General features: G+C 32.1%; 1 protein-coding gene across 3 annotated transcripts in view; it reads right to left on the bottom strand.

Annotated features, from left to right (window-relative positions):
- Positions 1 to 13097, bottom strand: part of LOC124363323 (hamartin) — a 102919-nt gene that overhangs the window by 34387 nt on the left and 55435 nt on the right. For all 3 annotated transcript variants that reach the window (XM_046818572.1, XM_046818580.1, XM_046818585.1), the window contains exons 13-17: positions 11588 to 11786; positions 9267 to 9433; positions 6004 to 6160; positions 2392 to 2505; positions 1642 to 1802 (exon numbers count right to left, since the gene is read on the bottom strand). In XM_046818572.1, the coding sequence (XP_046674528.1) occupies positions 1642 to 1802; positions 2392 to 2505; positions 6004 to 6160; positions 9267 to 9433; positions 11588 to 11786 (798 nt within the window). The remainder of the gene's footprint in view (positions 1 to 1641; positions 1803 to 2391; positions 2506 to 6003; positions 6161 to 9266; positions 9434 to 11587; positions 11787 to 13097) is intronic.

Raw genomic sequence — 13097 nt, 5'->3', positions numbered from 1 at the left:
GCACAATCACAATGTATTTTCTCAATTATCATTAATCATTTCTATTTCCTGTTATTTTGATTCATTATTTCATTTTATTCATTATTCAATACAACAATATGATGTGGGAAGTTTTAAGATTTTATAATTTTTTTACTAACCAAAAAAAATGTGCGTTTTAACTATAACTAAACTAAATGTGTCCAATGTAAATGCAATTACACAGTTAAGCCTAATGTAACTTAAATGCAGTTTATAACAGTGATAATATACAGGATGTAAAAAAACTCTCTACACAAACTTTAGCATATTGTTCATGGACCAAGAGGAACTACAAACTAAATGCTACCAATAGTCTATCTCATTTGTTTATTGTCTGTCTGTGTGTGTGTGCTTTTTAGCTTTTATTTTTTATTTTAGAAACCAGTAAAGCCAATAATATATCTTTATTGCACAAAACATCATACAAAGTGCAAATGTACGTATGTTTTAACTAGTTTAAATATATTTTAAAACATACAATGTTAAAATCAATTAATAGTAGATAAAACATGCAATAATAAATTCCACTGGAAGTAGATTGAATTTATGATTAAAGTCTGAGAAATTCTTACCAAAAACATTTAATTCCTATTCCGATACCAAAATTATGGTTCTTCTTGATTTTAAATTCAATACTGATCCTGTGTTATTTTAACTAAAAATACAAGCCTAATTCTAAAAAGTTGTCTCACCATTTTAAACTTTTATCTAGAATTAAGATTACTGTACAGTTGAAACTGGACCTCTCTGTGGTTGAAAAAGCACCCACTGTGCACAGAATATCCCTTTTTGTGTGTTCTGTTTAATGAAGGAGTTTCTGTTATGTTCAGAAGAAGAGGAATATTCTTTTAATCTGGGAAAGACTGAGCTTATTTTCCTATCAAAACTTTCATACTATAAATTGGCTTTTTGCCCTCTATAATTATGAAATATTATTCATAATAGATACGTTGAAATTATAACATTAATTTGTTTGTGCCAAATTTTTCTTTTTTATTTACAAGAAATTCTTTTTAGCAGTTTTGACCGGACTTTTTTAGCAGTTACATTGAATACTTTTAGTGCCATAGAATGAGGGCTGTGTTCATAAACCTTTGATAATGTTTAGGAACTTCTAATAACAATAATACAAATTATAATGGATGCGAAAAAATGTAATATTTTTAAAAATATATGGTCTGCCATCTACTTTAACTTTGTAAGTTAACTATAAAAATAAATTACCCTGTTATATACAAAAGTTTAAAATTTCTAAAAAATGGAGACAGTGTGTTTTATATTTTTAATACTCTTTTGAATTAGGAATGGAATTTTTCTTTCTTTCTTGGCTATCATATTATTATAGTTTACAAACACCAATAAAAATTTGAAGACGGAACTTTAAACTTCATTTTCAGCCAAAATTATGAATAATGATGCTCTTTTTATGAATTTCAAGCTATTATTGACTATCAAGAAAATCAATGCCAAATTCTATAAGTAACTATATAAAGCTATAATCTAATAAATGACAGCATCAATACTATTCATTTCAAATAAACAGCAAAGAACTTGTAAACAATACTAAGATTCTCTGTATTCCACACTTCCATGACATTCCCACAGTGAATGGCAACTTACAAGAGCAGTGGTGAGTTCTTCTTGGGACCGAACTTTTCTACACCTGCCCAGGAGCCTGCGGTTCCTTTCTGCATGCATTTCTCTTCTATGTTTCTCAAAATACAATTGAATATTCATCAGCTGCAATTGTTCTCTTGTAGCTTTCAACTCTGTTTCCATACCTGGACGAAATTCTAGTTATTATGTAATATTTAAATACAAAACTTACTTAATAGTGAATAAGTAACTTTATTAGCAAATTAATAGTTCACTTGAAAAAATCAACTAGTATAGTAAAAAAACCTGTTTTTTATTTTATAAGATAAGAACAGCTTCATGTTGATTATTAGTTATATTACATATGCTCAATGATGTCAAAATTTTTTTACTTTTATATTAGGTTATGTTGTTGGTTCTAATCCACTGAAGTTGAAGATATTAATATCAGTTTAGACCTATTCAAAAAGTGTTGATTTCAAATGTTATAATAAATGTATGGATTAATTTCATTGACTTAAGTTTTTAAACTGCTTTGAAAATAAAGATAGTAATTAAGTTACATAAAATTGACATAATATAAAGCCCTTACTTGGTATCTAGTAACAAAGTGTATTATTAACAACTGATAACATTATATCATACAATGTTTTTACTTAAAAACTGTCTTGTCTAAGTTTCCTATAAATGTGGATAAATAGAATAATTATGATAGAATGTTTGGTGGTAGAAAATAACTAATTATACACCTACAATTTTATGGTTAATCCTTACCTTGTGACTTTGTCTTCTTTGATTCAAAAAATGTATTAACGGTGGCATTCATGTACGTGTCAATTTGGGTTGGAGAGAATGTTTTTTGTGGAAGTGGAGATGAGTTATTTGTATCTGAAAAAATTGAAGATAACATTACTGTCAACAAAAACATCACAGGAAATTAAAAATAAATTAAACTCAAATTTTACTGGATTATATAAATTATTTTAAAGAAGCTTAGTATTGATAGTATTAAGGATAATGTAATAACTAAAAAAGACAATTTTTGCAAATAATTGCATGATTTTACAAAATGAAACTTTCCTTACTTTATAATAGGCATATTCGGAATGTAATTAACGCTTTTTCAAAACAATTTTATTTTTACAAGAAAGAGCATACCTTCAATAATTTTTCTACATAGTTTACACCAATATTCATTCACTTATTATGGTGGCAAACAACTTTCCTATACCCTCCTCATAAAAACATCGTGCCAATGATGGTAGCCACTACTCCACATAATTTTTCACCTCATCATTGGATTCAAAGTGTTTACTACCTAGCTTGCGCCTTATTGGTAAGAACAGGTGATAGTCTGTGTCACATACAACGCTAAAGTCCAGGCTGTATGGTGGGTGATCAAACTGCTTCCAATGAAAATATCTAATTACCGTTTGAGTGTCACGAGTAATAAGGGGCTAAGCGCTGACATGGAGCTACACAATTTTGTTACTGAGCATTCTTCTTCGTTTGTTTATACAGTATAACCTCCGTTAACCGAAACATTTTAAACTGAAACGGCTAACGAAATTTCAATTTCATCCATAAAAAGTAATTTTTTATTGCAAAACGGAAACAATTCAATGTTATTTTGTCAACATTGCTTTCATACAACTAAAGAACGCAATTAAATATAAACATATTTTTTATTACTGTAGTTATTTAATTAATTATTTAATACTGTATAAGTGTTTGCACAACAGTATGTATGTGTAAAATATTAAAATCGCTTTGTCACCAACCAGCCGTGTTGTTTGTTTACTTCACGATATCGATGACTCACTGTTTGACACTGTTAGGTGGCCGGCCGGGCAAGGTGAGTCACCGGACATACCCTTACCCTCCCACACTCTATTCCACTTGACCTTTGTCTTAGAGAGGGACATGTCATTCCTTAGTCTGTTCTTTAGTGCGATACTTGTTTGTGTGTGTTCTTTTAAGTTCATTGAATTATCTGTTGTGTGTGTTTTGTGTACAGTACATATCAAATAAACGGTAACGTGTTTTGATTGTGAGTTTAACAGAAATTAAAGGCTATCCAAAAAATGAAAAAGGAGAGATTTTATAAACAGTCGCAACAGATTTTGGCGTTGGTGTTTCTACAGTTTCTGTTTGGGTTGAAATGAAAAGCAAATTTGAGGAACATGCTTTGAAAATGCCAAACTATGAAACTCAGTCAAAATGAGAAGGTAAATTGGAAAAAGAGAAAGGAGTAACATTATCTGTAACAATAATTCAAGAGAAGGTAAAAATTTTATCCAAAATGATGGGCAATGAAGGTGAAGAATTTAAAGCAAGTTCAGGTTGGCTAGACAAATGGAAAAATAGGTATGCCATTCATCAAATTAATTTAGAGGAGAAAAGCTATCTGCTAACCACGATGCTGTTCATTTGTTTAAAAATGCAATAGTTGAGTTATTAGAAAACTACACTAAAGATCAAATTTACAACACAGATGAGACTGGATTAAATTTCACAATGCTGTCCAAAAAATCAATTGCATCAAAAAACATGAACACAGTGCAAAGGGACTAAAAATGAATAAATAACGAATAACATGTCTGTTTTGTAACAATACAACAAAAACTCACTGATTGAAGCCTAAGTGCGTTGGGAAATCAAAAAAACCGAGAGCTCTTAAAGATGTTTCAGAAAAAGCACTTCTAGATTTTATAGAAGCTCATGGATGTTGACTACTCTGTTTTCAGATTGGTTCAAAAATGAATTCATCCAAGGTGTAACATTCTTTTTAAAATCAAAAAGTCTTCCCTTCAAAGCATTGTTGCTTGTTGACAATGCGCCCACTCACCCTCAAAATATACAAAATGGTAACATAATTATCAGAAGTGGTGATGGTGGTGGTTTTTTGTCACAGTTTAATTCAGCCATAATTCAGACTGGGGAGTAATAGAGACCTTCAAGAGACATTATAGAGGAGCATTCTTAAGGCATCTATTATTACATGAGACAAATGAATCCAAAAGCTTTCCTGAAATTCTCAAATCTGTAACAATGAAACATGTTGTTTATTGGTGTGCTGAATCTTGGACCAACATCAAATTTTCAAAACTGGAAAAATGCTAGAATAAACTTTTTGATGGGATTTTAATTGACGACCCTGAAGAATAAAATGTTGAAGAAATGACTGAAGAAATTTAACCTTAAATAATAAAATTTACCACAATTTGACGAAATAAACCAGGAAGAGATATGTCATTGGTTAGCAGCCGATGACTCAGAAAGTGATTTCATCTATCACGACTTCAATGATATGGTTCTTCATCCAGACAACCTAAGCATATGAGATGACAGCTCAGCAGATGACAGGCAGCACTACACCGTGGATGAGATTTTCAATGCTGACTTAGAGATAAGAATGTTATACAGTAGGCCTAATTGGTTAGGGACACATCTAGGTTCTTAATTGTTTTTGTTATTGCATAACGTTTTGTCCTTTTCAGATTGCTTGACGTTTCGTAGAACAATTGAATGAGGCAAAACCACATGACGTTCTGCAAATGAAACGATAGAAAGATATAGCTGAAAAACATTGTTATCAGAGTAAAACACAAAAGAATATAGAAAATATTCTTAAAAAAAGATTTAAACATGTTAATTTTTCTTAATTTTATTGCTTTATCCTGAATCTATTAAATCAAATATTACAAATAACATCATAGTATTTTTTAATGCCTACTTAGACCATACAGAAAAGAAAAAACAATTAATAAAAGAAAAGAATAACAAAAATTCATGTTGTCTGAAACGGCCTCCTCCCCAATTATTTTAGAATGTTTTTTTTTTTGCCTTAGAATAACTTTAAATGAACAACTGTGGGGGTTTTATAAAACAATCCAAACTTTCATTGGCCACTGACTTTGATAGAGTAACATAAGATACCTATAGTTTTCACCATTCTTCTTCTTTTTATAATACCTTTAAAATGAGGTGTCACTTGCTAGGGATTCCTATTTAAAAATTTTGACTTATCCCCAAAATAAGATTGGGAAAGGAGGAGTTAAAGATTGGCATACATAAAAAAACTCCTTAGTTGGTCATGTAAACATCACACGAGGTAAATTAATCCATCTCTATTCATAAGAAAGTTAAAAGGGGGGAGGGGGGCCTGTTAAGACACTCAGTATATAAAAAAAAAACTATATTATATGATCAGATTCAACTGTTGGATTAAAAGTTATATCAAATTGTTCCAGATGCCTTTTTAGTGCTTTGTAAATTAGACTACGGACAGGATGGAAGTCAATTTCATACAATATTATAGTTCACCATATCTTAAAACACAGGCATTTCCAATTCACTGCGTAATTATGTTGGACCTCTACTTACCTACACCAGATACCTCCTCTGAAGCCAACTGGTGACTGTTGTTAGAATCTGCAGTTGGGAACACTGCCAGGAACAGATGCTCATAGGGAAGTGGGTTGTCAGTCTGAGTTCCAATTGAGGCAGTTTCTTTGCCATTTGAAGAAGTCGCAGGGAAATCCTACAGTAAAATAAACACTTAGTTATTTGTATATGTTAATAAACAACAAATAGCCAAGCTAAATTACCTGTTTTTCGTAGTCAAATTTATATAGAAAACCTCTTTATAATAAGTACTGTAAAAATTGAGCTGATCTAAAACATATAAATGGTGATTTTTACTAAGGTGATAAAAGTTATCTTCAACATGTTTATCATAATTTACAGGGTGGCCACTCACATTCTCGGTTTTCCCCTGTGTTTTCGGTCAAAAATTTCTGATTCCCTAGTATATTTTCAAACCAAATAAACAACTGTACTACTGTATTTAACCCTAACACTGAGTTCAACAGTAACGTTTTATCATCACCCGCTGTATTTACAAGAAATGCCACAAACTGCGGTGTTCTAGCATTTAGTCATTAGCAATATGCAACAAAATTGGTAACGATTTATCACTATCACATATTTTAAGCTCCTTAGTTTTTATCTCTGTGTCTTTCGATGTGTGGATGAAACATTATGGATACCTAATAAATTTCCTTTCTGTGATGTTTGGAAAATACATATATCCAATACGGAATAAACAAAGATAAAAAAAATACCAACACAGCGCTACCGTGGGACAGACTGCAGTCCAGCATTGTGGGTCAGAGGTCTGCGGTGGACAACCTTTCGGTACGAGACAATGATTTCGCCTGTGCACATAATCGGTCCATCTGATACTTCCATAACATAATTTCATCTGAAGTCTACTTAATTAACTTATCCTTTCTTTGGGTAGGGAGCAACCTTAAGTATGCCATGCTACTTCAAAGTAATTTGCTTTTAAATTATATAAATAGATTATAAATTGAGCTTCCACAGTATATTCAATGTACGTAGAATTGTATGGATGTATTTACATTTATAGAGAATCTATTCATGTATGTACAACATATACTTAAAATAAAAATTAGCAATCGCCTGTTTTCCGCTTAGCAGCTAACGTCAACGCATAGAACCAGGATTTATGATGGCGTGACAAATATAGACATATAAATACGAACATTAATTAAAATATTATTAATAAATCCCGGTATTTTGTTACTATATGTTTATAAATACTTTTATAAAGAACAACAAAAACTTGTTTCACCAATAGGTGATTTTCATACTAACGATAGTTTTTGTCCACGAATAGACGGAGCAGACTCTCGACAATGCGCCAAAATAGATATAATAAATACTAATTATGGCTAAAATATTATTTGTTAAACTACAGTAGTTTGTTACTTTGGTTATATATCTACATTTTTCCACACAGAAAGTAGAAAAATGTTTTAGCAATCAGTAATTTGTACTGCCGATCAGTAGTCATCTGGGAATAGAATTTTTACGATTCGAGATTCAGCTTCCCCATATGAGTAGTATATTGTAAAATCGTGATTTTTCAAGCATATTTAAGCACTTCTGTTGGTATCTGTAGTAAAAAGAGCCCAGGAGTATTGGAAACGATCCATACCTACTAAAACTTCCAGGGCCACTATAAAAATTCACGCATATCTATGAATGAATCCCAGAGTCCAAAATTCATGCAGATTTTTCTATATTATTATCGTTGGCGGTAGCCCTGGTTAGAGTCCCACGAAAGTATCGTGGCTCTCAATATAAATCCCTCTGACAGCCAATACATGAAGAATGCATCAAAAAGTTACCAGCTACGGACAAACCGAAGTGCGGTTAGTTCGCAATCTGTAAAATAAGAACATAGACACCAGTACAGAACAGTACCTTCTACAGTTTCCACAGTTGCACCTAGCATACGAACACAATTGATATTACCAATTACTGGCTCCTAAATATTTTGTGTCAGCCTTTAATATAGAGCAAGAATAGAATAACCCCATCACAAAAAAAAAAAAACAAACAAAAACACAACTACAAAGCAAATAAACGCAAGAGAGGCTATGGTTCAATTGATTGTTTTAATTCCTCATCATTATTGAAGGTATGAGTATAAACTTAATCCTTTAAGTAACCCCATAGAAAGAAATCGCACACCACTTGATATCTGGGAATCGAGTTAACCAATCTAAAAAATCACTTCCACGACCAATCCCAACGGCCATGAAGGTTGTTTTTTAGTTATCGCTTGACAGGATCTGTGAAATGACGAGGAGCACCATCTTGTTGGAAGATTGATTGATCCATTTCTGGAACCGTAAAATGAGGCAAGACTTGTTTCTTTAAAACCTGTTCGTACCTACTCCCAGTCATTGTACTGTCTGAAACGTCGTAAGATATATAGAACCCCATTACAACTGACAGCTGCTCAAACAGTAATTCCTTTTGAATTGAGTAGAGTCTTTTCAAGAATGTGTGGATTACTGGTGTTGTATGATTACAATTATGCCTATTTACAGCACCACTGCGGTAGAAAGTGGACTCATCTGAAAAAACAAGTTATGCCAATTAGGATCAGCTCATGGTACTCAATCATACGGACATGATAAGTACTAGGTGACTTTTGTAAAATGTAATTTTGTTTTTCTAAATTATTCTCTGTACTGAAGACTTTAGAACACCAGTTTCAAGTTCAACCTTCCTTAGTGATTTACCTGGAGAGCAGCGCATTGATGTGCACACTAGTACTTCTCTTTCCACATTTGATCCTCTAGAGTACTTTTTTACGACACTTCCAGTTTCTAACAAAAGATTTTTCCACTTAGTTATTGTTGGATTGCTAGGTGGTTAAAATCCTGGGTAGGCAACCTGAAATTGTCTAATTGCTTCTATACTATAGTGTTGCCAAAAGTGTGTGATTTTACATTTAAAATATAAGAAAATATTTCATACCAATAATTTACCTATTGTATGCATAATATTAGTAAATACATATATTCTATAATTGATTTATTACATTAAAAATATTTCCAAGACCTCACCCTCAGATACCTTATCTCTCATGAGTGACTCATTACCTAAAAATCTCCTCTTTTTCCCACACTAATATATGGCAACCCTATTTTAGAGCCACCAACATCTTACCCAAACAAGCATCTACCAAGCACTTAACAATTTAAAACAAAATACGAAATAACAAAACAAATTTGTAATTAAAGTGGAAAACAAATAAGTGACATTACCACAGTAACACCATTTACAGGAGAGGGTTCCTCATCGACTTTTTCAACTGGATGCCTCTCCAAGCTAGAACAGGTTTTCTTCATCTCAGGGCAGGAGTTGGCTCGTCTAACTTTGGGATTTATAGGAATACTGAACCCATCATTAGGACTGCTGCCCGTGCTCAGACCTGGACATCAATCATACTTTTATATTTATTATACAACAAATAAAATATAATATAATATAATACATAAATAAAAAGCAATTCAGATTCTAAAGGCAAAAACATACTACTAATATCTATATTAACTATATACCGTTCAAAAGTTGTACAGTGTTTGAATTTCTTATTTCCAGACTGTTTATTATTATGTTGGGGCGTGGTTGGTACATGTCAGTATAAACAATTTTCCTAATCAAAGGATTCAAAGCTGGCAGAATACTTAATTTTGATTTGTAAATCAGATGTTTGAAGTTAAATCTCTTCAATAGCATTCAATTTTCAAAACTACAATAGTATTGGTTATTAGAAACATTAGCACTACTAAATTAAAGCAAGAACATTAACCCTTTCCACTCGTGAGTCGGACGTTGTCCGACATTGCTATTTTACCATTCCACTCGTATGTCGGACGCCATCCGACATTACAATGACGTCAGCTTTACTTTATTTTTAGCTGACCTACGTTGTTTCCGATTGGTGCTGCAATCGCACGGCATTCTCAGGAACTAATAAATTACAGCTGAACTACGATTGGTCGGCTGCTGATTTATTTTGCTTTGTCATTGTAGTCACGTGACAAAGTATACAACTGAGTACAATTTAGTTTTTGTACTCAGTGATTGAAGATCGGGATATGTTCATAGCTTTGAGCCTTATTACGGTTCATTTACACCTGAATCATTAGTTCGGCCAGATCTACCATTCACTTCTAGAATTGTATTGTATTTGGCAGAAAAATTAGTATCAGGTTACAATGCAGGATCTGGTTTTCATATATTTACAGATCGATACTACAAAAGCTTACAACTTTCGGAGGAATTAAAAAAAATGAATATTCATTTAACTGGAACAGTGATGACAATCATTTTATGGTAACATATTATGCTGTCACACTGGCGTGGGTTCCACTGTACAGAACGTACAACATACAAAAGCCAACAGTTATCTGTCAGTATAACAAATATATGGGTGGCGTGAACCAAGCAGACCACTATATTGCTTCCTACAAGTTTTCCTGTAAATCTCTGAAGTGGTGGAGAAAGCTACTTTTCTGGATGTTGGAAGTGGCGATAGTAAATAGCTTTCTCTTGTTCAACATGAATAAACAAAACCATGGATAAAAAAACAATTCAACACAGGAATTTCAGAGAAATCCTCATCACTGAACTTGTAGGCCATGTCCGTAACCCTATGAGTTTGAAGCGGGTCGTCCTTCATCAGTAGAAAAAGAAGAAAGGCTAAACAAACACCCTCACTTTCTTGCAGCTCATTCAACAAAAAAAAAACTAAACATTGTGCTGTTTGTAGCAATAGAAAGGTACCAGGAGGAAGAAAGGAAACACTTTATTATTGTAAAACCTGTTCAAAAAATCCTGGTCTTCATCCTGTAGAGTGTTTTGAACGATACCATACCGTGCTAAAATATAAAACTTATTAGTGTAAGTATCAAATTTTATATCTCTATACTATAAATAAGAAATAAAATAAAATTATTATACAATATAATAATGTATATAATTTATTGACTTCCAGTTTGCTAAAAATGGGTTTTTACTTAAATATGCTAAAATAAATACAAGCTGAGGGGGCAGACTGGTGAAAAAAATCCGAGTGGAAAGGGTTAAGATAATACATTAGTATTATCTTGATACAGTAAAATGAGTGGGGCTTGGGATGCATAAATAAGTTATCTGTTATGTTGATGTTCTGGTTAGTGGTGGATGGATAATACAGAAATACCTGTGTAAAATAAGAATAGAGAGCATTTTTTGTGATACCAAGTTACAGCCATGCAATCATTCATTAACTAATGCTATTAGACACTTTCAATGCTGTTCACAATCTCTACTTATGTGTAATGGTTAAAGCACCTACTATATCAATAGGAGGCTAGGCACTAAATGTTTCAAGGAAAAACTGGTATTCAAGGCTCTGACTATTGACAATATTTTTGATTATAGGGTATGTGAATACTGGCATTTAGGTTATAATAAAATTTAAACTGAATGGTATAACTTCCAACAAAATATTTCTTATTTTACTAAAATAAATAGATGAAAACAATTTGAACTTTTGGGATTGTAAATCTGCATTAACAACACAAGTGTTGAGACAGACCTTGGTGAGGAGGTTCTGCATGGCACTGACTGTAAAATCGTAGACGGTTGTTGACTTTGCGTGTGAAATCCCACATAGAGTTGGAGTTGGGCATACAAATACCACTAGCGGTGCATAAGTCCTGCTGACACTCCTCCAGATCTTCATGATCGTTGGAGGCAATGTCCTGAACTACACTGTCACACTGGCGTGGGTTCCACTGTACAGAACGTTCAACTTCAGCACTGTGTTATGATCATTGATTAAAACAATCATTAAAAGATATATAAATAGTGCAATTAAAACTGTCCACTTTCCCATAGTTGTACACAGCTTATTAGAGTTTAACTGTTAAACCAATTAATCCACTGATTGTAGTAGTCAATAGAAAAATATCCTTTCCTTGGAAGTTTTACTGTAACTGTATAACTTTTTATAACTTGACTCTATAAGTAAACACCATAGTTACATTGAAAGCAAGGTTTGAAATAAAGTTGAGTAATGAAATAGGTTGTGGTAATAGGAATAGTAAAACACAGCTTACTCACCACTATTTCAAACCAATACTAAAACACAGCTTACTCACCACTATTTCAAACCAATACTAGTTGCAGTAAAACTTCCAAAGAAAGACTTTATAGAATAAATGTCAACAAATTATTATGTAACTTCCTATATTTGTGTACAAGTCGCTGGACTGTGTCAATTTGCTTGTCTTGGTACATATTAAATGCTCCTCTTGCACCCGCACACAACACCACTTTGAGGTGTAATTACGCAACATCCTATGTATACCACTCCATCGAGCCTAGTCTGAGTCCGGTATCGACTTATTTTCTGACTCCAAACTGGCTATTCACATGAAGGTAAAGATATTCAGTTCTTTAACTCAATGAACATAATCGTTATCAGAGGATTCTGCAAGAATAAAAACTAGTATTTAGTCTTTTCATCAATTCACAATGGAAATCTATTTATTATCACATAACTTATTTCTATAAAACTTTAAACATTAATTATTTTGGTGAAATTCAATTAATTTGATCGTGGTGATCATTGCTTGCTTACCTTATCATGCATTTTTGTTATATCTGTAACTGTCCTTTAGTTTATTTGATAATTATTTCTATGACCTTGCCTTGTTATTTACTAATGTTACACACATAATTTTGTCAGTTTGATATATTGTTAATTGTTATAATTATAATTTATAGCTGTCATAAGTTAACTGAGTCATTTAATTTCTCCAGCAATATATTTTATATCTTATTACTCATTATCAAATTATTTTATCATATATCTCAGTTTTGTTTTGTTTCTATTGCACAAGTAACAATCTACATGTGTTTTACATTTTCTAAAATTATAATTTTATTGTTCTTCTGTTAAGTAATATGAAATGATGTGTATTTATAACTCTTAGTAACATAACATCTTGAATCCTTGAATTTTTTAATTTTATTTTTTATAAATTTTGAAGTTTCCACATTATAGAAATGGCTCTTTTATTTAAATAGATAACCAAAAGGTT

The sequence above is a fragment of the Homalodisca vitripennis genome, chromosome 1, assembly GCF_021130785.1.
Source record: "Homalodisca vitripennis isolate AUS2020 chromosome 1, UT_GWSS_2.1, whole genome shotgun sequence".
Lineage (NCBI taxonomy): Eukaryota > Metazoa > Arthropoda > Insecta > Hemiptera > Cicadellidae > Homalodisca > Homalodisca vitripennis.
The sequence above is the reverse complement of the archived record's forward strand: the minus strand, read 5'-3'. Positions and strand labels throughout refer to the sequence as shown.